The following is a 24196-nucleotide window of genomic DNA, read 5'->3' on the forward strand; positions in this document are numbered from 1 at the left end:
TTTTTATGTCCCAAAAATGCAGGGAGAAATTCATCGCTTGCAGCTGCAAGGCTTAACCCTCCCCAACCGGTTGTTGCTTAGTGTCAGTGAGTCAGCTGTGCTCCACGACGGTTGGAGGAGGTGAAACTCCGGAACGTTTTCCCCCATCGAAAAAAACGAAATCGCTGATATAGGAATACTTCGGCGACAGAAAAGTTACAGACGGTCGGGGCTTGGAGGAGGAGAGCCAACCGACATGTAAAACATGTTTGCGAAGGATGGCTGCCGAGGAGGCAATGCCTCCAATATGATTTCCCATATAAACAAAATGAAAGGTTAGTAAACACTGTCACGAGAGTTAACTCCAGCGTGTTTAGAGTGTCTTCTTTTTTAAGCATGATACGAGTCATACACACATGCTTTATATGGAAAATAATTCAATTATTTTTGTTCTGATGGTAATAATGTTGAGTTGTGGCTGTGGGTTTAGGCTCACCTAAAGGACTGCATTTATTTACATTCTATTTGGAATATTTTCCTTATATTTTTTTGTTATTTTTTTATTTTAACTTAAAATATTTATGCTCCAGTCTGCTAATATGTTTTGAAAAATAAAAATCCTGTTCAATGGATTTTTTTTTTTAAACCCTGATATCTCAAAGTAACACATTATAGAGCTGTAATTGCAATAACGTGATACGGTGATGTTTTTGCTCAAGGTTATCATACCGTCACATAATTAGTCCTTACCAAGAATGAATTAATAGAATAGAAATTACCGGTGGACAGTAGCAACCAGGTGTACACTCTCTGACACCCAGACACAGATCTGTACGTCCATGGAGCTCACAATGCTTCTCACAAGGTGCACCACAAGGGGAATAAATGAATGGTGCTTCACATTCTGAAAAAGCGTTAAAAATTTAAATAAAGGCGTATCACACGTAAATTTACTCAGAAACAAGTTAGTGACAAAGACATTTGAAGATATATTCAATATGCTTGATTTGAAACTTCAGGTATGGATACTATTAGAAAAGAGAAAGAACCTACATGGACTTTACGATGGATATCAAAAATGCTCAAATGTCTTTCCATCCAGAATAATGAAGTATAACAGACATATAAATACACACTGTATTGAGTTCATTCAACACTCACCATCACAGTGACTGAGGCTACATGGCTTGCTTTGTGTTTCAACAGGAGTGCACTGCTGCCCCCTGGTGGCCGAGGTGACAGCTACACGGTAGCGTTGCTGCCTTTGAGATTCACATGAGCACTGAGACCAAACGCTCCATCCTGACATGGGACACTCTGTAGAGGGAAATGAAAATAATTGTTATCACTTATATATAAATTATAAATTATAGTGCCAACTAATGCAGGACATGTAACTGCCTCCCATTTTTGATGACCATAATTTTTGGACTATAAGACGCTACTTTTTCCCTTCATTTTGAATCCTGAGGCTTATAGTCCATTGAGGCTTATTTGTTGATTTTTTGGGGTTAATAGGTAACACTGTATTTGACAGCGGTGTCATAAGACTGTCATAAGACCGGCATAATTATGACATGACACTATCATGGGCATTACAGAATGCTTATTACAGATGTCATTAAGTGTCATCTGACAAATTATGTCACTACCTCCATTTATGTTCAGCTTGGATCTTTTACATCCATTCAAAAGTGAGATAATTTGCCGGGTAACACTAAATGACATTTGTTATAAGCATTCAATAATGCTCATGACAGTGTCATGTCATAATTATGACAGTCTTATGGCGCCACTGTCATATAAAGTGTTACCAAATACCATAACTAGCAAGTAATGAAACAATTGGAATAGTAACTGAATAAATAATTAACACAGAACATGAATTTTGATTTTTGTATTGAGTTCATTTTGTCTACACTTATATATTAGTGAAATTTTTCTTTTATCCCAGACAATAGTGGTGGATTAAATACCTGTCAGAGGGCATGACTCGCCTGTCAATCTAACAGGTGAGTCACGCCTTCATCCATCAGCTGATAAAGATGCGTCACACAAACATCAGTGACTCTCTGATGAAGGCGGAAGTGTTCGCCGAAAGATGTCAGGTCTTCAAACCAACCATAAATATTGTCTGGGTTCAAAGGAAAGTTCAGCTAATATGAATTTTGATTGTTATTTACAACGGAAGCGCTGCAATGCATGCTAGGAGGCATGTTGGACAAAAACAGTGTTGACAGCAGGTGGCATCAGAGGTTCACTGTCTCCCCCAAGGGAGCAGTGATGGCCAAATGCGGCTCCTTGAAGCAATGAAGCTTTGCAGCCTATTGGTTCAAAGCATCATGGTGGTTCATTTGGTCTCATGACAGTCGTATGATGCGGCTGTTAAATAAAGTGTTACCAGATAATATCTTTTGGTGTAAATATCACATAATACAGTGAGGACAGCTGCGGCTTATAGACCAGTGCGGCTCATCTATGAACAAATGCCGTTTTCGTGCCAAATTTGGTGGGTGGCGGCTTATAGTCAGGTGCGCCTTTTAGTGCGAAAATTACGGTAATTTGTACCAGGACATGGTTGCTTGAAACACAGCTGGTTCTCCTCTTGGTTCATCTCATCTTCAATCTCAGCGGGACATGCTGCAATTCCTCTCTTCCCGCAGACGCACACCCTACGCCTCACTACAGTCCCTGCCCCACAACTCCGGGAACACGGTGACCATGGCGACCATGGGCAAAGGTCATCCAGACAGAGAGCGGTGTGGCATTCTTGGTTCTGTCTTTCTGGCCCATCGCAGTGTGTGCCATTGTTACGAGGTGGCGGGTTAATGCAAGCGCGAGTTTGAACTTGTGTTCCTTGCCCGCAGGTCACTGAGCAGTCAGACCATACTGACCATGGAGTCCAGCCACCATCCACTGCAATTGACATAAACAAGACATAAAATTGATATGTCCTTCCAATTGGTTTACTCTCATTAATGTACTAAGTGTAAGTTATGTTTCTTAAAATTGACTCAAACAAGGCTCAAGATAAATATGTTTGCCTAAATGGCTCAATAACTTGTACTTACTGTTATTAATGTAAATGTGACCCACCTCTGCAATCGATGTCTTGGCAGTAATCTCCCTCTGGAGTGCAAGTGCTGGGAAATAAATTGCTGATGTTCAACACTCTCTTTTTCAATACATAAATTTTTCCCCCTTTAATTGCAAACATGTATCTTACCATTGTTTACACTCTCCCATAAGCCAAGTGTCTCCCACATGTAGCTCCTGGTCGTCATGGAGACAAAGAGGGGGACAGGGTCCGGGCTCACAAGCTTTATGATTGACTTCCTCAAATTGACAATCAGTTTCCTGGTTTTCTGAAATTAAAGATCTGAGACAGAGTTGGATCACAGTCTTGTCATTGCTTATTACCAGGATATGAAATAGTAAGCTAAAAGCTAAAGACTAATGGCCACTTAAAAAAATTAACAGACAAAATCAATAAATAAATAGCTCTAAATAATTGTGTGTGCCTTTTTATAATGAAGTTGATGTAGTAATGTGACAGTAGAGTCGATTGATGTTTATCTACTCCTGATATATGTCTGTATAACTCATTGACCATAGCAATATATAAAGAATTTCAATTTCCTAGTTTATGAAAAATCATATGAATGTTTAGTTAACTACAAAATGACTATGCATTGAATTAAAGGACAGATGAAGAGTACAATTCTTGAGCGTTTTACTAATTTAAATTGTATTGAATGCATCATTCGCTGTGTCATAACTCATATTACAAAAAAATTTTGAATTGACCGCCTAGTTTTTGAGTTACTGCCATAGCAACACCTTAGCAATGAGGGACGCGCCTCTTTGCCGGCCGCTACTTGATGACGTAATTTACAGATGACCTCGGCAGCACTTCAATACGGAAATGCAGTCCCTGACAAAAGTCTTGTCGCTTATCCATTTTGTAGAAACAGTTGCTAACAACCTGAGTTGCGGTTACTTCACCACCAAATTTCACTGTTTTGTGGCAAAAAGTGGATTTTTCATATGAATCTTCCATTGAATTACACCACAGTCGCCGCAAATATTGCAGGAGACCTACTGGAGCCCGCATGGATCCAAGATTCACTCAGAAAACAGTGAAGTTTGGTGGTGGCAAAATCCTAGTCTGGGGTTACATCCATCCACTATGGGGATGTGCGAGAGATCTGCAGGGTAGAAGGCAACATAAATAGTCTGAAATATCAACAAATCTTAGCTGCCTCTTACATTCCTAACCATAAAAACGGACAAATTCTGCAGCAGGATGATACTCCATCGCATACTTCAATCTCTACCTCAAACTTCCTCAAGGCAAAGAAGATCAAGATCCTCCAGGACTGGCCAGCCCAGTCACCAGACATAAACATCATTGAGCATGTCTGGGGTAGGATGAAAGAGGAAGCATGGAAGACGAAACTGAAGAATGTTGATGAACTCTGGGAGGCATGCAGGACTGCTTTCTTTGATGTCCCTGATGCATTCATCAATAAATTGTATGAATCCTTGCCGAACCGCATGGATGCAGTCCTTTAAGCCCATGGAAGTCATACAAAATATTTAATTAGGATTTCACATCATATTTTAAGTACATTTTTGTTCAATTTTCACATTGCTTTCTGTAGGCGACAAAACTTTTGTCTTGCCAAAATTTGACCTTCATGTTTTCATTAAATGATAAATCTTTTTTCAGTGAAACAAATAATATTTTTGTACATTCAACATCATTTGGGAGGGTCTTAGCTTTCATATGAGCCATTTCTGAAACCAATTGAATATTTAAAAGTCAGGTTATTGGCAATTGTTTCTAAAAAATGGATAACCGACAAGACTTTTGTCAGAGACGGTATAGCATTAAGCTATCCTCGCAGTATATTGCAAAGATTTTCTGGGTTTTACTTGCGAGATTCATCATGCCATCTCAATGTGTAGCAATTAATTGCTCACACAAAGGCTCAAGACCATATCAGTGGCCCAAAAAAACCTTCCTCTGCAAGGATTTGGACATCATATCTAAGAGTCAAACGGAAGAACTTCTCCCCGGCTCCTCGATCACTTCTTTGTTTTCAACAACACATCAAAGCGACGACAGCTTTAAAAGCCTAGGAGAAAACAACCTTGGTTTTTCAAAGATGTAAGTAGACCCTTACTGTCTTTTTTAATTCTAAAATTTGATACAATTCTGTTGATATACAAAGGCAAATTCTACTGCCTGTTCGTTGAAGTGCGACCTATTTTTTGTTGTTGTTGTTGCTGGCCTGTCATAAGTAGATAGGACAGCTGACAGGTCGTCTATTCATGTGATTTTGATACATTTGTTACTTGATCTACAGTCTATAACTACTTGTCTATTTTTGCGATTACTGATAATTATATCACAGAATGACTGGGGAAAGAAAGTTTCAAAGGGAAATCACGATGCTAGACGTAGGCTTGTTAAGCTTCCTTTCGTGAAGTGCCGAGCCACCAGTCGGCGTCATCACCTTCATCTACTGTGCCGAGTAAATCTTCGTCATCTGACGCCTCAGGTTCAAATGTAAGGATTAATTGTAGATTATCTTTCCTGAGAGCCCTCTTAATCATTGACGGAGTCCTACAAAACTAATACTTCTCACAGTTACAGTGGGGCAAATAAGTATTTAGTCAACCTCCAATTCTGAAAGTTCTCCAACTTAAAAAGATTAGCGAGGCCTGTAATTATCAACATGGGTAAACCTCAACCATGAGAGACAGAATGTGGGGAAAAAAATAGAAAGTCACATTGTTTGATTCTTCAAGAATTTATTTGCAAATCATGGTGGAAAATAAGTATTTGGTCAATACCAAAAGTTCCTCTCAATACTTTGTTATGTACCCTTTGTTGGCAATAACGGAGGCCAAACGTTTGCTGTAAATCTTCACTCTTGTAAAGAAATCAATTGGGGGAGCAATTATTAGAAAATGGAAGACATACAAGACCACTGATAATCTCCCTTGATCTGGGGCTCCAAGCAAGATCTCACCCTGTAGCATCAAAATGATAACAAGAACGGTGAGCAAAAATCCCAGAACCACACGGGGGGACCTAATGAATGACCTACAGAGAGCTGGGACCACAATAACAAAGGCTACTATCAGTAACACAACGCGCTGCCAGGGACTCAATTCCTGCACGGCCAGACGTGATCCTCTGCTGAAGCCAGTACACGTCCAGGCCCGTCTGCGGTTCGCTAGAGAGCATTTGGATGATCCAGAAGAGGACTGGGAAAATGTGTTATGGTCAGATGAAACCGAAATAGAACTTTTTGGTAGAAACACAGGTTCTCGTGTTTGGAGGAGAAAGAATACTCAAGTGCACCATACCCACTGTGAAGCATGGGGGTGGAAACATCATGCTTTGGGGCTGTTTTTCTGCAAAGAGACCAGGACAAGTGATCTGAGTAAAGGAAAGAATGAATGGGGCCATGGATCAAGAGATTTTGAATGAAAATCTCCTTCCATCAGCAAGGGCATTGAAGATGAGACGTGGCTGGGTCTTTCAGCATGACAATGATCCCAAACGCACAGCCAGGGCAACAAAGGAGTGGCTTCGTAAGAAGCATTTCAAGGTCCTGGAGTGGCCTAGCCAGTCTTCAGATCTCAACCCCATAGAAAATCTGTGGAGGTAGTTGAAAGTCAGTGTTGCCCAATGACAACCCCAAAACATCACTGCTTTAGAGGAGATCTGCATGAAGGAATGGGCCAAAATACCAGTAACAGTGTATGAAAAGCTTGTGAAGAGTTACAGAAAATGTTTGGCCTCCGTTATTGCCAACAAAGGGGACATAACAAAGTATTGAGATGAATTTTTGGTATTGACCAAATACTTATTTTCCACCATTAATTTGGAAATAAATTCTTTAAAAACCAAACAATGTGATTTTCTGTTTTTTTCCACATTCTGTGTCTCTCTCTCTCTCTCTCTCTCTCTCTCTCTCTCTCTCTCTCTCTCTCTCTCTCTCTCTCTCTCTCTCTCTCTCTCTCTCTCTCTCTCTCTCTCTCTCTCTCTCTCTCTCTCTCTCTCTCTCTCTCTCTCTCTCTCTCTCTATATATATATATATATATATATATGAAAATAAAAAAAGTTGTCCAAAGTTTACATTCGTCAATTTACACCGAAATTCGACAAACTCTTCATCTGTCCTTCAAAGCCCAGCTGTACAGTGTATTAACAGCTAATTCCACTTATTGCAAAGTACCTGTATCTGGTTCTCTTGCCCCGCCCACAGGTCACGCTGCATGACGCCCAACTGGACCAGGAGCTCCAGGTGCATGTGGCCTGGCAGCTATGATTGGTGCACACCAACTGTCCGTTGGTGCACTTACAATTGTTGCAGTCTACCTGATGCCCGCTGCCAGCAGCCCAAATCTGTCCCTGCGAGTCAACGCAATCACACTGCCACAGATGCACACATGCTCCATCTTGCTGCAACTGACCTGGATGTAAACCCGAAGAGATAAATATTTACCAATTTTATTTAAAGTCAAATAGCTCTTACTTTGTTCCATTTGACATTCAACTATTAACATTTGAGATTCCACTGTGTCTTGAGTAACAACATGAAATGGCAAAATAGCATATATTTTTTATTATAATCCCATCATATGAAATGGTTTCAGTACCTTTAGGGCAGCGGCATCCGGGTTGACATTCAGTGTTGGTCTGGCACTCTATGCCTTGTTGGAGGTCAACGCAGCGCTGTGGACACTCATTAGCACAAGACACGACCTCTTGTCCCGGCGGGCATCCTTGTTCATCTGGCAAGGGACAAACAAAGTCACAAAATTTCCAAGATGCTCCTAGGACTTTTTAATTCACATACATTCCCCTAAAGACAATTGTGAGGAAAAACAATGCACAATTTCCAACAACAATGAACTTCTCAGATAATGACAAGTCACATGTGTTTGTTTTGTTATTCTGACCGCAAGGCTTGGTGTTGCATGGTTTGACCTGGTTCTTCTCTCCCTCACACTTCTTCCCTCCGTTCTTGGGTGGAGGGCTGGAACACATACGGGTGCGTATGGAGCGACCACCGCCACAGAGCTTATCACAGAGGGACCACGGACTCCATTGAGACCAGCCTGCATCCACTGCAGATGTTGACAACATACACAGTGTAAATATGTTTTGTTAATGCTTTACCTTTAATGACCTCTTAAAAAAAAAAAAAAAAAAAAAAAAAAAAAAAAAAAAAAAAAAGGCCATAAAAGTCCCCAGGTTACGATGTACCTGACTTACGTGATTTTGACTTTACGACGCCAGAGTCTCTATTTTATTTTTTTGTCTTTTTTAGGGCTTTCAAACGATTACAATTTTTTATCGTGTTAATTACAGCTTAAAAATTAATAAATCGTAATTAATCGCAATTTAAACTATCTATAAAACATGCCATATTTTTCTGTAAATTATTGTTGGAATGGAAATATAAGACACAAGACGGACAAATACATTCAACATACGGTACATACGTACTGTATTTATTTATTATAACAATAAATCAACAAGATGGCATTAACATTATTAACATTCTCTTAAAGTGATCCATGGATAGAAAGACTTGTAGTTCTTAAAAGATAAATGTTAGTACAAGTTATAGAAATTTTATATTAAAACCCCTCTTAATGTTTTCGTTTTATTAAAATTTGTAGTAGCTCGCCATTGTTAATGTCAATAATTACACCATGCTCACTAATGGTACGAGCCCATAAAATCAGTTGGACCCAAACGCCAGCAGAGTGCACCAAACACCAAAAAACAAGTAACAAGCGGACATTACACTGTACTGTCATTTTAGTCTGTCTGAGCCAGGCATGTGTGTTAATTACATCAAATATTTTAACGTGATTCATTTAAAAAATTAATTACCGCCCGTTAACGCAATAATTTTGGCAGCCCTAGTTTTTTGATAATGTTGACTTTTGTTTTGTGATGCATGCTTTTATCTTGGCGCAGGATGCGTAGAGCAGGTAGTACTAATGGCACACGAGTAGGAGAGCATGTGCACACGAAAAAGCACGTATTTGCGCACACGAAGAAGAGTGCACGGGCACGCTAACACACGAGGAAGACCGCATTTATTCGAATGAAGAAGTCGTGCAGTTGAGTAAGCGAGATAGGGGAAAGCCTGCAAGCCTGCATGCTTATTTGTTGCTTGTGATGCATCCGTGGAGGCAAAACCTGTATATAACACCTTTTGCAATGTATATTGTGCATTTTAAATTGTGGTTGAATACTTGGGGCGAGTTTATGTAATTATTTTTGATGATTGCAGATGCTAAGTGATACATGCTAATTGTTTGTATGGATTGTTGTTGTTGTATCAGCAGTTAATTATAAACACAAATTTGAATTGTTGCTTTTGAAGATAAAACAGATTAAATGTTTATTTTAGTTTCATTCTGCAAGTGTTGATGTCATGAGCAGCTGAATGAAGTCAGCAAGCCACATGTATGTCTGTCATCGACATTTTGGAGTTTAGATCATAGTCTAGCTTTGCTCCAATGTCTTGGTAAGGATGGTAAAATGACGAATAATACATGTTTTTGGATAGTTATTTTGAGATTTGGGTGGTTTTTAGTGGTAATTAAAGTGTTAATTCCAATTTATGCGGAAATTTGGGTTTCAATGCCAGCATAGGAACAGAACTCGTTTGTAACCTGGGTACTCCCTGTATATCAAAATCAAACATCTCATCTCTTTTCCACAGGATGCACATCTTCAAAATTTTAAACTTTATGACTGGTGACTCTATCACCTTTGCAGGGCTTGATATTACAAAAGCGAGTCTCGAGGTTTCCTCCTAGGATGTCGTCACACCAGGAGCCATTGGGGCCAGGGCTGAGGAAGGTTCGTATCCTCTGTTGCTGGCCAACTCCACAGGAACGTGAACAAGAACCCCACGAGCCCCAAGCTGTCCAGGTACAGTTCCTCTGTTCACAATCGTCCCCAGTGCAGAGCTCTGGACCGTCTGAGCCTTCGATAGTGGGGATAATAAAGTCTCAATGCTCACCAAATGTCATCGTTTTACCAACGAAGCAAACAGCCTAATTAACCATATGCAAAACAACAAAATCATCCTATTTATAAAATCAATATGTTTACACCTGGACATTGCGGGAGGTTGCAGGCTTTGTCTTGGTGAGAGTCCCCGATGCAGGGCGGTCTAATGCATTGACGATAGCGGGACTTCATTGCCGGAGACCGAGCATCACTGCATGTTTTAGTACATGGACTCCATGATGACCATTTAGAGAAACCAACATCCTCATCTATGGAACATAAAAGAGCCGTGAGCCGCGAGTACAGAATGTAATATTAACAGTGAATATGTAAAATGTACAAAATATATGCTCATTTACCTGGCAGGATGGGTTCTTCTGTGGGACCAACAACTGTCAAGAAGATAAAAAACAGCCATCAACACATGGCATCAAAAAATGCTGAAATATAAACTCAGCCAAAATGTACTTTTTCCTCTTACCTGAGCAATCAGGGGCTTGACAATAAGTGGTTTCAAAGAATGGGCCCTGGCAACCTCTCCCTCCATAAGCTGGAGCAGGTTGGGTACATCCTCGATTGCGGGTCTTCAGCCCGAGACCTCCACAGGACAGTGAGCAGGGGCTCCAAGAGCTCCAGGGTGAGAGACCACCATCAATTGGACAGTTCTCTAAAGAACAGTTCCACCTTCCATGCTCACAAACACTAAGAGAAGAGATGGGTAATCTGTTTTGTTGGCCTTGAGAGTTTAAACACCCAAGTGCAGCCTCGAGGACTGGAGGATCCTGCTGTCCAGAAGAACGTGTGACATGTTTAAAATTAGCCACTCACCATGAGCTGCAGTCATGGATCACTGTGTCCCCAGGCTGGAGCTCTACTCCCTCAGAAATGTTATGGAGGAGCAGAGATGAGACTGGTGTGTTCGAGACGCTCTGTAATGAAGCTAGAAAATCCTTATCGACTAAACAGGGACACTCCTGAGATGCAAGAATATAATACACAGTTTGGTTTACTTTAACCATTTTCAAACAGGAAGATGCACGTAGGATAGAAAAGGAACCCACGTGTAGGCAGATGCCGTTGTGTTGGAAAGTGTATAAGGGACAGTGGCAGCCTTCCTCACAGCCATCGGTGTAGCAGCCTTCCCTGCCGCTTATCTGGTCGCAACTGAAAGGGCAACCTTCCCCTCGCTCGCACTCCCTATACAGCCTGCCTGGGGGGCAGCCCACCTCTGTGCAACAAAAACAAGTCCACATTCAGTATACAGTGGTACCTCTACTTGCCAAATTAATTGGTTTTGGAACTAGTTTTGTAACTTGAAAATTGTGTAAGTAGAGACGCGTCAGCAACCCAAAATGCTGAAAGAGCCATGTTGGACTAAAAAAAACAAATATTAAAGCCTTATATAAGACATATAATGAAGGTAGCACATGTCGTATCTACTGTATCTACAGGTCCTTCTAAAAAAATTAGCATATTGGGATAAAGTTTATCATTTTCTGTAATGTACTGATAAACATTACACTTTCATATACTGTATGTATATTAGCTATATTAGCCTACTACCAAAATGACCAAACTGGCTACAAATACAGAATGTTAGGTCCTCTTCCCCCTCCTTCTGAGACATGCCCACCTCCAGCAGGTGTGCATGTTTTTAGCTGATTGCAGGTCAGACGAGTGGAGCGGCCACAGCTGAGAGCAATGAACATCAGCCAGCTTTAAAAGCCCAGCAGACGCTCCACCTCGTCGCCCGATCAACTCGTCTGGTTTCGCCGTCAGTTGCTTCTCGCATTCCTTATATGATATCATTGATTCCCGGCTCACGACTACTTTGCTCTTGCCCCAGGTCCTGTTCTCTGCGCGCCCCTTGTCGGATTCTACGCCTGCCTCCTTCCGAGCTTCCACGCCTGCCTCCTTCCGAGCTCCCACGTCAGCTCCCCTGCTCCGCTCCCAGCAATCTACACCCAAGACAGCCTTGTGACCTACAATAAACGATTGCTCATTTTTTACCACTGTGTGTCCACTCTGGGATCCCCTATTGCTCTCGCACCTTAACAGTTTGATCGGGCCATCATGGATCCCACGGACAACACAGCCAGCTCGCCCACGTCACTCCTTGACCACCACCAAGCAATCGAATATCTATTCAGTAAGGTAACGGACATTTCTGAGTCACTTCAAGCCATCCAGGCACAACTCACGCCGCTGCCTCATGCACGCACAGCCCCGCCTCCCCTCCGCCACACCGCCGCTTCGCCGAGTCATGTTCCCGTAACTAACCTGGCGTCAACAGCTGCGGCGCGGGAACCCCACGTCCCGGCTCCGTCTCCTTACGATGGCAACCTTGGTACATGTCGTGCTTTTTTAGTCCAGTGCAGCCTCGTCTTCGAACAGCAGCCATCCATGTACCAAGGGGACCGAACAAAGATTGCTTATTTGATCGGATGCCTACGCGGAGCGGCTCTCGATTGGGCTTCCTCTATATGGGAGCAGGGGTCCGCGGTGTGTAGTTCATACGCCCACTTCACCGATGAAATGCGAAAGATCTTCGACCATCCTATTCGTGGTAAAGAGGCTGCCAAGCGGATGATGGCCATTCACCAGGGGTCACGGAGCGTCGCAGAATTCTCGGTGGAATTCCGCACGTTGGCCGCTGAGAGCCGTTTTAACGATGCGGCGCTACAGGAGATCTTCACCCGCGGCTTAACTGAGTCCCTCAAAGACGAATTGGCCACGCGGGATGAGCCTGGGTCTTTGGACGACCTTATTAAATTGGCGATCCAAATTGACAATCGCTTGCGGGAGCGAAGAAGACAACGCCGGGAACCGCCGAACCCCCCCGGCCTGCGCCTAGCTGCCCTTCCACGCCCGTCTTCGTTCCCTGTTCAGGCCACTGATGCGGCTCAGGCGACACTGCCCCCTGCTGACAAATCTGAACCAATGCAGTTGGGCCGCGCCAGGTTATCCCAGGAGGAACGCACTCGCAGGTACAGCGCTCAGTTGTGTATTTACTGTGGGCAAGGGGGGCATTTTATTCGCAGCTGCCCGGTGCGTCCGGGAAACTGCTAGGCTCACCATTAGAGGAGGGACGACTGGTGAGCCACATGTCCCACAGTTCCTCACGCCGGCTCCAGCTCACCGCCACGCTGTCCTGGAGGGGCCAATCCCGCACGGTCACCGCCCTTGTAGATTGTGGTTCCGACGAAAACTTCATTGATCAAACCTTGGTGAGCCAGTTGGGGTTGCGTACACACCCGCTTCCTGCCCCTTTAAAGACTACTGCGCTGGACGGACAGCCCCTGTTCAGCGTGAGCAGACAGACCGAAGCCGTTGATGTCCTCTTATCTGGCAACCATCGAGAGGTGAGCTCCTTTTTTGTTTTCCGTAGTCCCCGCACACCTCTGGTTCTTGGTCTGCCTTGGCTAAGAACTCATAACCCCGCCATAGACTGGACCCACCCTAAGTTAACTGCATGGAGTAACTATTGTCACTCACACTGTCTTAAATCTGCCTTAGTGCCTACCTGTTCGGTCCAGGAACCGACGCAACCTGACCTCTCCGCAGTGCCAGAAGGCTACCATGACCTTGGACTGGTTTTTAGTAAGGACCATGCGGTGTCACTCCCTCCTCACCGTCCGTACGACTGTGCCATCTCTCTCCTGCCTGGTGCGACCCTCCCCAAGGGACGACTTTACAACATCTCTCTACCAGAAAGGGAGGCCATGAAGTCATACATCACGGAGTCCCTGGCCACAGGTATTATTCGCCCTTCCTCCTCCCCTGTCGGGGCAGGGTTCTTTTTTGTGAATAAAAAAGATGGCGGCCTCAGACCCACCATCGACTACCGGGGGCTGAATGAAATCACAATTAAAAACAAATACCCTCTTCCTCTTATTGATTCCACTTTCACCCCCCTGCACGGGGCTACCATCTTTACGAAGCTCGACCTACGTAACGCCTACCACCTCGTCCGTATTAAGGAAGGCGATGAATGGAAGACTGCCTTTAACACGCCCATGGGCCATTATGAATATCTTGTTATGCCATTCGGGCTCACTAACGCCCCTGCAGTCTTCCAAAACTTGGTGAATGACGTCCTGAGTGATATGATTAACAAGTTCGTCGTGGTGTATTTGGATGACATTCTGGTGTTCTCTGGCACCCCATCAGAACATGAGGACCATGTCCGTCAAGTACTCCAGAGACTGCTAGAGAACCGGCTGTACGTAAAAGCCGAGAAATGCGAGTTCAGTGTTCCCGAAACTGCCTTCCTTGGCTACATTGTGGGGCATGGGAAGCTACGAATGGACCCGGCAAAAGTGACTGCTGTTCTGGACTGGCCTCGCCCCTCTGACAGGAAGCAACTACAACGCTTTCTCGGTTTTGCAAACTTCTATAGGAGATTCATTCGCAATTACAGCCGGATTGCAGCTCCCCTCACGGCCCTCACTTCCACCGCCAAACCGTTCCTCTGGTCCGACGCTGCAGACGCCGCTTTTAGTGACCTCAAGAGTCGTTTCACCTCAGACCCCGTGCTGGTCCACCCCGACCCGTCACTCCAGTTCATTGTGGAGGTTGATGCCTCAGAGTCGGGGGTGGGCGCAGTGCTCTCCCAACGCCAGCCCGCCGATAGCAAAATCCACCCATGTGCCTTTTTCTCCCGCAGGCTCTCACCCGCTGAACGCAATTACAGTATTGGGGACAGGGAGCTCCTAGCAGTAAAACTGGCTCTGGAAGAATGGCGTCACCACCTGGAAGGCACACCAGAGCCATTCCTCGTACTCACTGACCATAAGAACCTGGAGTACCTCAAGGCGGCTAGGAGACTAAATCCACGACAGGCCAGGTGGGCTTTGTTTTTCTGCCGTTTTGACTTTGTGCTCTCTTACATCCCAGGCTCCAAAAACACAAAACCCGACGCCTTGTCACGCCAATTTCAAACCATTGAACCTAAGGAAGAACCCGCGCCGATTCTTCCTCAAACCCGCTTCCTGGCCTCCGTGGAATGGGAGATAGAGCGCAAAGTAAAGGATTCCCATGCTGAGCACCCAGATCCTCGAGCCGGTCCCCAGTCTAACCTGTTTGTGCCCCAGAGTCTCCGTTCCCAGGTCTTGGAGTGGGCTCACTCATCCCGGCTGTTCTGCCACCCCGGCATCCGTAGGACATTGGCTGTCCTACGCCAGCGGTTCTGGTGGCCATCCATGCCAGAAGATACTAGATCCTATGTCCTAGCCTGTACAGTATGTGCGCGCAGCAAAACGTCCACCAAGCCCAGCTCTGGACTCCTTCGCCCACTACCTGTCCCAAGCCGACCCTGGTCCCACATAGCCCTGGATTTCGTCACCGGTTTGCCCCCCTCCAAAGGTAATACTGTAATTCTCACTATTGTCGACAGATTCTCCAAAGCCGCTCATTTCATTCCCCTTCGCAAACTTCCCTCAGCCATGGAAACTACAACCCTGCTTACTAACCATGTCTTCCGTTTGCACGGCATCCCGTCAGATATAGTCTCCGACAGGGGGCCCCAGTTTACTTCTCAGGTCTGGAGGGCTTTCTGTGCGGCGCTAGGCGTGGGAGTGAGCCTCTCCTCCGGTTACCACCCACAGACAAATGGCCAGTGTGAGCGTGCAAACCAGCAACTCGAGGCGGCCCTCCGGTGCACCACTCAAGCTCACCCCAACACTTGGAGTGACCAGTTGCCCTGGATTGAATACGCGCACAACGTCCTGCCGAATGCCTCATCGGGTATGTCACCTTTTATGTGTTCTTTGGGTTACCAACCCCCGTTGTTCCCCTCCCAGGAAAGTGAGATAGCCGTCCCGTCTGTCCAAGGCCACATCGACCGTTGCTCCAGAGTCTGGGAACAAGCGCGCGCCGCTCTCCTCCGCGCCTCTGAGAGGTCCCGTACCCAGTCCGATCGTCGCCGCTCGCCCGCACCGATTTACACTGTCGGCCAAAAGGTGTGGCTCTCTTCCAAGTCCTTGCCCTTGAAGACAGGGTCTGTGAAGCTCACCCCCCGGTTCGTTGGGCCCTTTGAGATCACGAAGGTGGTAAACCCCAACGCAGTGCGTCTCCGGCTCCCTGCACATTACCGGGTCCACCCCACGTTCCATGTCTCCCTCGTGAAACCGGTCTCCACTAGTCCCTTGGCCCCCCCTGTTCCGCCCCCTCCGCCGCCTCTGTCGGTCGACGGGGGTCCAGCCTTCCGGGTGGAGCGGCTTCTGGATGTCCGCCGCCGTGGCCGTGGGCTCCAGTACCTAGTTGACTGGGAGGGCTATGGCCCGGAGGAGCGGTCCTGGATCCCTGCCCGGTGGGTGCTGTCGCGGGCGCTCATCCGGGACTTCCACCGTGCCCATCCTGGGCGTCTCCGTCGGGCGCCTGGTGTCGCCCGTAGGGGGGGGGGTCCTGTTAGGTCCTCTTCCCCCTCCTTCTGAGACATGCCCACCTCCAGCAGGTGTGCATGTTTTTAGCTGATTGCAGGTCAGACGAGTGGAGCGGCCACAGCTGAGAGCAATGAACATCAGCCAGCTTTAAAAGCCCAGCAGACGCTCCACCTCGTCGCCCGATCAACTCGTCTGGTTTCGCCGTCAGTTGCTTCTCGCATTCCTTATATGATATCATTGATTCCCGGCTCACGACTACTTTGCTCTTGCCCCAGGTCCTGTTCTCTGCGCGCCCCTTGTCGGATTCTACGCCTGCCTCCTTCCGAGCTTCCACGCCTGCCTCCTTCCGAGCTCCCACGTCAGCTCCCCTGCTCCGCTCCCAGCAATCTACACCCAAGACAGCCTTGTGACCTACAATAAACGATTGCTCATTTTTTACCACTGTGTGTCCACTCTGGGATCCCCTATTGCTCTCGCACCTTAACACAGAATGAGCCCTAATGATTAACGTATTTTCCGCATTATATGGCTTACCTAAAAGCCTTCAATTTTCACAAAAGCCGAATGTGCGCTTTATAATCCAATGTACCTTATATAGGGATCAATATTGGTTAATCATGGCATTACATTCCCTTTAGCGCAGCTTCATCTAGACGATGCGTAACACAACCCGCCTTATAATGCGGCACACCCTATATATATTAGGGCTGTCAAACGATTAAAATTTTTAATCGAGTTAATCACAGCTTAAAAATTAATCAATCGTAATCAATTGTAATTAATCGCAATTCAAACCATCTCTAAAATATGCCATATTTTTCTGTAAATTATTGTTGGAATGGAAAGATAAGACACAAGACGGATATATACAGTTGTGGTCGAAAGTTTACATACACTTGTGAAGAACATAATGTCATGGCTCTCTTGAGTTTCCAGTTATTTCTACAACTCTGATTTTTCTCTGATAGAGTGATTGGAACAGATACTTCTTTGTCACAAAAAAAAAACATTCATGAAGTTTGGTTCTTTTATGATTTTATTATGGGTGAACAGAAAAAAGTGATCAAATCTGCTGGGTCAAAAATATACATACAGCAGCGCTAATATTTGGTAACATGTCCCTTGGCCATTTTCACTTCAATTAGGCGCTTTTGGTAGCCATCCACAAGCTTCTGGCAAGCTTCTGGTTGAATCTTTGAGCACTCCTCTTGACAGAATTGGTGCAGTTCAGTTAAATTTGATGGCTTTCTGACATGGACTTGTTTCTTCAGCATTGTCCACAAGTTCTCAATGGGGTTTAAGTCAGGACTTTGGGAAGGCCATTCGAAAACCTTAATTCTAGCCTGATTTAGCCATTCCATTACCACTTTTGATGTGTGTTTGGGGTCATTGTCCTGTTGGAACACCCAACTGCGCCCAAGACCCAATCTTCGGGCTGATGACGTTAGGTTATCTTGAAGAATTTGAAGGTAATCCTCCTTCTTCATTATCCCATTTACTCTCTGTAAAGCACCAGTTCCATTGGCAGCGAAACAGCCCCACAGCATAATACTACCACCACCGTGCTTGACGGTAGGCAAGGTGTACTTGGGGTTAAAGGCCTCACCTTTTCTCCTCCAAACATATTGCTGGGCATTGTGGCCAAACAGCTCGATTTTTGTTTCGTCTGACCACAGAACTTTCCTCCAGAAGGTCTTATCTTTGTCCGTGTGATCAGCAGCAAACTTCAGTCGAGCCTTAAGGTGCCACTTTTGGCAAGGGCTTCCTTCTTGCACGGCAGCCTCTCAGTCCATGGAGATGCAAAACACGCTTGACTGTGGACACTGACACCTGTGTTCCAGTAGCTTCTAATTCTTGGCAGATCTGCTTTTTGGTGATTCTCGGTTGAATCTTCACCCTCCTGACCAATTTTCTCTCAGCAGCAGGTGACAGCTTGTGTTTTCTTCCTGATCGTGGCAGTGACAAAACAGTGCCATGCACTTTATACTTACAAACAATTGTTTGCACTGTCGCTCTTGGGACCTGCAGCTGCTTTGAAATGGCTCCAAGTGACTTTCCTGACTTGTTCAAGTCAATAATTAGCTTTTTCAGATCCATGTATGTATATTTTTGACCCAGCAGATTTGATCACTTTTTCTGTTAACCCACAATAAAGTCATAAAAGAACCAAACTTCATGAAAGTTTTTTGTGACAAAGAAGTATCTGTTCCAATCACTCTATCGGAGAAAAATCAGAGTTGTAGAAATAACTGGAAACTCAAGAGTGCCATGACATTATGTTCTTCAAAAGTGTATGTAAACTTTTGACCACAACTGTACATACAACATACTGTACATAAGTACTGTATTTGTGTATTATAACAATAAATCCACAAATGGCATTATTAACATTCTTTCTGTTAAAGTGATCCATGGATCGAAAGACTTGTAGTTCCTAAAAGATAAATATTATAGTTACAAGTTATAGTAATTTTATATTAAAACCCCTCATGTTTTCGTTTTAATAAAATTTGTAAAATGTTCAATCAAAAGTAGAGTTAATATAATAATAATAAGAAGAATAAAAATAACAATAATAAAAATAGAGTGACCAAAGTCTGAGTAAGTAGCCGGTTCAAGCCAGTTCACTTTGCATTGTTGTTTAACTGTGTGAGAATAGGGCCTCATAACTACAGACTGAAGTGCTTTTCTTTTTGTGTACATTATTTTTTTTTTGAGAGATAGGAATATAATTTTTGTTGTGCTTTCACTAAATGATACTTATGTTTGTTGTGAAGGAGTTGGCGAAGCTTTTGCTAATAAATGGCGCAGTCCAAAGAACGCCTGTGTCCACTCGCCTTTATAACATATATATCTCTGTACATATCTTACCCAAAATACAACAAGAGACACATACTTGCCACTAAAAGAAAGATAACTTACAGAAATATGCGTGGAGCACAAATAGCACAATGTAACAGCATGAACGTCTAACAGCTACTAATTCTCCCACTAGTAGAAGGAATAACATTAGTATGGAAGGGCGCTGCCCCCAAGCGGCCGGTGACATTCTCATCACTCTTAATGTCCATAAACGGCGTCATTGTAATCTGTTTGAGACAATGCGTGAGCGGGTCATTCAGTGCATGTGTTAATTGCGTCAAATATTTTAACGTGATTAATTTTAAAAATTAATTAACGCCCGTTAACACGATATTTTGAAAGTCATATATATATATATATATATATATATATATATACACATATATATATATAAATATTAGGGCTGTCAAAATTATCGCGCAAAAAATTTGCATATTTATATATATATATTATATAGGGCTGTCAAAATATCGTGTTAACGGGCGTTAATTAATTTTTTTAATTAATCATGTTAAAATATTTGACGCAATTAACGCAGATGCCCCGCTCAGAGAGATTTAAATGACAGTACACAGTGAAACGCTCACTTATTGTGTTTTATGGAGTTTTGCCGCCCTCTGCTGGCGCTTGGGTGTGACTGATTTTATAGGCCTCAGCATCCATGAGCATTGTGTAAGTAATTATTGACATCAACAATGGCGGGCTACTAGTTTATTTTTTGATTGAAAATTTTAAAAATTTTATTAAAACGAAAACATTAAGAGGGGTTTTAATATACATTTTTTCCAACTTGTACTAACATTTTTCTTTTAAGAACTACAAGTCTTTCTATCCATGGATCGCTTTAACAGAATGTTAATGATGTTAATGCCATCTTGTTGATTTATTGTTATAATAAACAAATAGTCCTTATGTACCGTATGTTGAATGTATATATCCATCTTGTGTCTTATCTTTCCATTCCAACAATAATTTACAGAAAAATATGGCATATTTTATAGATGGTTTGAATTGCGATTAATTGCGATTAATTACGGTTAATTAATTTTTAAGCTGTAATTAACTCGATTAAAAATTTTAATCGTTTGACAGCCCTAATAAATATATATATATACACAGTGGGGCAAATAAGTATTTAGTCAACCACTAATTGTGCAAGTTCTCCCACGTGAAAATATTAGAGAGGCCTGTAATTGTCAACATGGGTAAACCTCAACCATGAGAGACAGAATGTGGACAAAAAAGCCAGAAAATCACATTGTTTGATTTTTAAAGAATTTATTTCCAAATCATGGAAAATAAGTATTTGGTCTACCAAAAGTTAATCTCAATACTTTGTTATGTATCCTATGTTGGCAATAACGGAGGCCAAACGTTTTCTGTAACTCTTCACAAGCTTTTCACACACTGTTGCTGGTATTTTGGCCCATTCCTCCATGCAGATCTCCTCTAGAGCAGTGATGTTTTGGGGCTGTTGTTGGGCAACACGGACTTTCAACTCCCTCCTCACCCCGTGGCGTCAAAATGATAACAAGAACGGGGAGCAAAAATCCCAGAACCACATGGGGGGACCTAGTCAATGACCTACAGAGAGTTGGGACCACAGTAACAAAGGCTACTATCAGTTACACAATGTGCCGCCAGGGACTGAAGTCCTGCACTGCCAGACGTGTCCCCCTGCTGTAGAAAGTATACGTCCAGACCCGTCTACGGTTCGCAAGAGAGCATTTGGATGATCCAGGAGAGGACTGGGAGAATGTGTTATGGTCAGATGAAACCAAAATAGAACTTTTTCGTAGAAACACAGATTCTCTTGTTTGGAAGAAAAAGAATACCGAATTGCACGATACCCACTATGAAGCATGGGGGTGGAAACATCATGCCTTGGGGCTGTTTTTCTGCAAAGGGACCAGGACGACTGATCTGTGTAAAGGAAAGAATGAATGGGGCCATGTATCGAGAGATTTTGAGTGAAAATCTCCTTCCATCAGCAAAGGCAATGAAGATGAGACGTGGCTGGGTCACACAGCCAGGGCAACAAAGGAGTGGCTTCGTAAGAAGCATTTCAAGGTCCTGGAGTGGCCTAGCCAGTCCCCAGGTCTCAACCCCATAGAAAATCTGCAGAGGGAGTTGAAAGTCCGTGTTGCCCAACGACAGCCCCAAAACATCATGCGCTAGAGGAGATCTGCATGTAGGAATGGGCCAAAAATACCAGCAACAGTGTGTGAAAAGCTTGTGAAGAGTTATAGAAAACGTTTGGCCTCCGTTATTGCCAACAAAGGGTACATAACAAAGTATTGAGATGAACTTTTGGTATTGACCAAATATTTATTTTCCACCATGATTTTCAAATAAATTATTTAAAAATCAAACAGTGATTTTCTGGGTTTTTTTTCCACATCCTGTCTCTCATGGTTGAGGTTTAACCATGTTGACAATTACTGGTCTCTCTAATATTTTCAAGTGGGAGAACTTGCGCAATTAGTGGTTGACTAAATACTTATTTGCCCTATTGTGTATATATATACATATATATATATATATGACGGTATTCTTAGCATTGATATAAGACTGAAAAAGAGGGTGTCGTCCTATATTCGCGGACATTATACCCATTCACAACGCTAGACGGCGCCAGATGTCATTGAAGCGATGTTCTGTCATGGCAGATCTCAGCTACTCTCCCCATTCACGACGCTAGATAGCGCCAGATATCATTGAAGCGATTTTCTGTCATGGCAAATCTCAGCTACTCCCAAGTTTAACCAGTTTGCATTATTTTATTTTATTGCAATGTTTTTCCTTATTCAGATTTGTTTCAAGACTAGAGTTACAGTTAGACTTCACTTTGATGGTTAATGTAGTTATTGTAATTTTGTTGTTTTATCACAATAGATTGGTTTATTTACATTTCAAAAACCAGAAGCCATCCATTTACGAATGTGATTGCACTTTAGTTTATATATTTAAATGTTCAGATATTAAGATTTGAATGAGGCAAAATAACATGCTTTTTCTTTCAAATATATTGTTATAATCATTTGTTTCGGATGTACCGTAATTATTTTCTGTATAAAAATTAATTTGGTGTTCAAAAAGTCTTTTTTCAAACTTGAGTCTTGAAAAAGAGGGGGTCGTCTCATAATCAGGGCCGGCTTATATTCGGGCCAATACAATACATATATTCATTCATTCATTTTCCATGCAGCTTTACGGTTTTACGGTACATACACACACACACATATATATATTATATATACATACATATTCTAAGTATGTATGTTTTACTGTACGTGAAATGGGCCATTTATTAAAGATGCGCCTTATACTCCAATGCGCCGTATAATGTGGAAAATACGATAAATGTTTATTTTCCTTGCACTGCATCCTATTGAGAATGACGCACCACGTGACTACTCTGTTTTATTATGCTGCCTCAAGTTTAACTTCATTATAATATTCATGAATTAGAATAATATTTGTCATGTTTGTCCTCCTACAGAAACCATATTAAACAAAAATACGTATTTCCCTCCCCCATCTTTTACCGGCTTCAAACATTTTTGAAAAACCTCCAGGGAGCAACTAGGGCAGCGCTATGAGCCACATGCAGTTCTAGAGCCACAGGTTGCTGACCCCTGCCCTAATCCTTTCGAAGCTCCTCAAAATTCAGACCTAAATCTTTTACAATATATAAACATGCATCAAAATAGCTAACAAATCCATTTTACTCTTAGACACAATATTGCACAATAAATATAAAATCAGAGTTGTGCATAATGTAAAAAATAAGAATAGAGTGAAAAATAAAAGTTAATACACTCATGTTGTAGGGCAGTCGGAACACAAGGGGCGAATGAAGAGGACCCTGGGATACACACATGCGCATACAGTAGAGGTCCTTCTCAGACAACTGGATGCCAGGAATGCCAGGCAATAGCCAATGGCAGAGCAGCTATAAGATTGTTACGTTCAGTAAACTCTGGGAGCTGCGAGTACCAGCTATCCTGATTTTTTTTTTTTTTTTTCCCGAAACGGTTTCGAAACGAGGCAATATTATTCCACTTGAGGCATGTCTTAACTTGAAATGTCTGTATGTAGAGACTTATATAAATAGAGGTACCACTGTACATAAATTCAGAGTATCGATCGATAAAGCTTTTAAAATATACTGCTAACAGTTCTCTTTAAGTGTCCCGTGACTCACCAAGGCAGACCTCTGTATTACAAGTCTTGCTCTGCCGACTGATGCCACTGCAGGCCGATGAGTTGCACTTCCGAAATCGAGACTGCTGCCCGCCACCGCAACTGACTGAGCACACTGACCACTGAGACCAGGGTAGCCAAGGGCCCACAGAATCTAGAAGCAGGAACATTATGTATTCTCATCAATGTTTTTGAAAAAGAGAAGCACTTAATTAGCTAAACTAGCTATTCCCACCTACTAGTGTATCATATGAACAAAACTTGAACATGGTGTAAACATGACTACCTGTGCACCGATGTGTGTTGCAGTCTTTCTGCTGATCAGCAATTCCCAGGCAACCTCTTCCTCCACTCTGAGGAGAAGGATTATCACACAGACGTTTCCTGAAGTGAACTCCTCCTCCACAGGAAGCTGAGCATGAAGACCAAGCTCCCCACTGGCCCCAGCCACCGTCAACATAGCAGCCGGGGAGTGGGTGACAGTGCAAAACACCAGCTTGGCAGGAACTGAGAAGAATAAAAGACATCAAGAAATATCAGTTGTCCATATGAATGGAGTGACAAACAATGATGCACATTTAATTCAATTTATTTAAAATGAGTCGGACCAATTTTTGCAGTCAGAAATGATTTCCTCTCCATGACTTGCGAACTGCCACTCAATCTCGCCAGGCCACACCCATGATGCATTTCTGGAGTCTAAAGC

General features: G+C 43.2%; 1 protein-coding gene across 1 annotated transcript in view; it reads right to left on the bottom strand.

Annotated features, from left to right (window-relative positions):
• The window catches only part of sspo (SCO-spondin), a 267780-nt gene that overhangs the window by 43855 nt on the left and 199729 nt on the right, over positions 1-24196 (bottom strand). Inside the window, exons 83-99 of the mRNA XM_057823943.1 lie at positions 24099-24189; positions 23777-23997; positions 23492-23644; positions 11101-11267; positions 10868-11013; positions 10521-10741; positions 10399-10431; positions 10144-10308; positions 9795-10013; positions 7963-8130; positions 7660-7794; positions 7236-7473; positions 3206-3358; positions 3076-3122; positions 2548-2895; positions 1141-1296; positions 759-883 (exon numbers count right to left, since the gene is read on the bottom strand). Coding sequence (XP_057679926.1) covers positions 759-883; positions 1141-1296; positions 2548-2895; positions 3076-3122; positions 3206-3358; positions 7236-7473; positions 7660-7794; positions 7963-8130; positions 9795-10013; positions 10144-10308; positions 10399-10431; positions 10521-10741; positions 10868-11013; positions 11101-11267; positions 23492-23644; positions 23777-23997; positions 24099-24189 — 2786 coding nt within the window. The remainder of the gene's footprint in view (positions 1-758; positions 884-1140; positions 1297-2547; positions 2896-3075; positions 3123-3205; positions 3359-7235; positions 7474-7659; positions 7795-7962; positions 8131-9794; positions 10014-10143; positions 10309-10398; positions 10432-10520; positions 10742-10867; positions 11014-11100; positions 11268-23491; positions 23645-23776; positions 23998-24098; positions 24190-24196) is intronic.

Source organism: Corythoichthys intestinalis, chromosome 20 (genome assembly GCF_030265065.1).
Source record: "Corythoichthys intestinalis isolate RoL2023-P3 chromosome 20, ASM3026506v1, whole genome shotgun sequence".
In the NCBI taxonomy this organism is placed as follows: Eukaryota; Metazoa; Chordata; class Actinopteri; order Syngnathiformes; family Syngnathidae; genus Corythoichthys; species Corythoichthys intestinalis.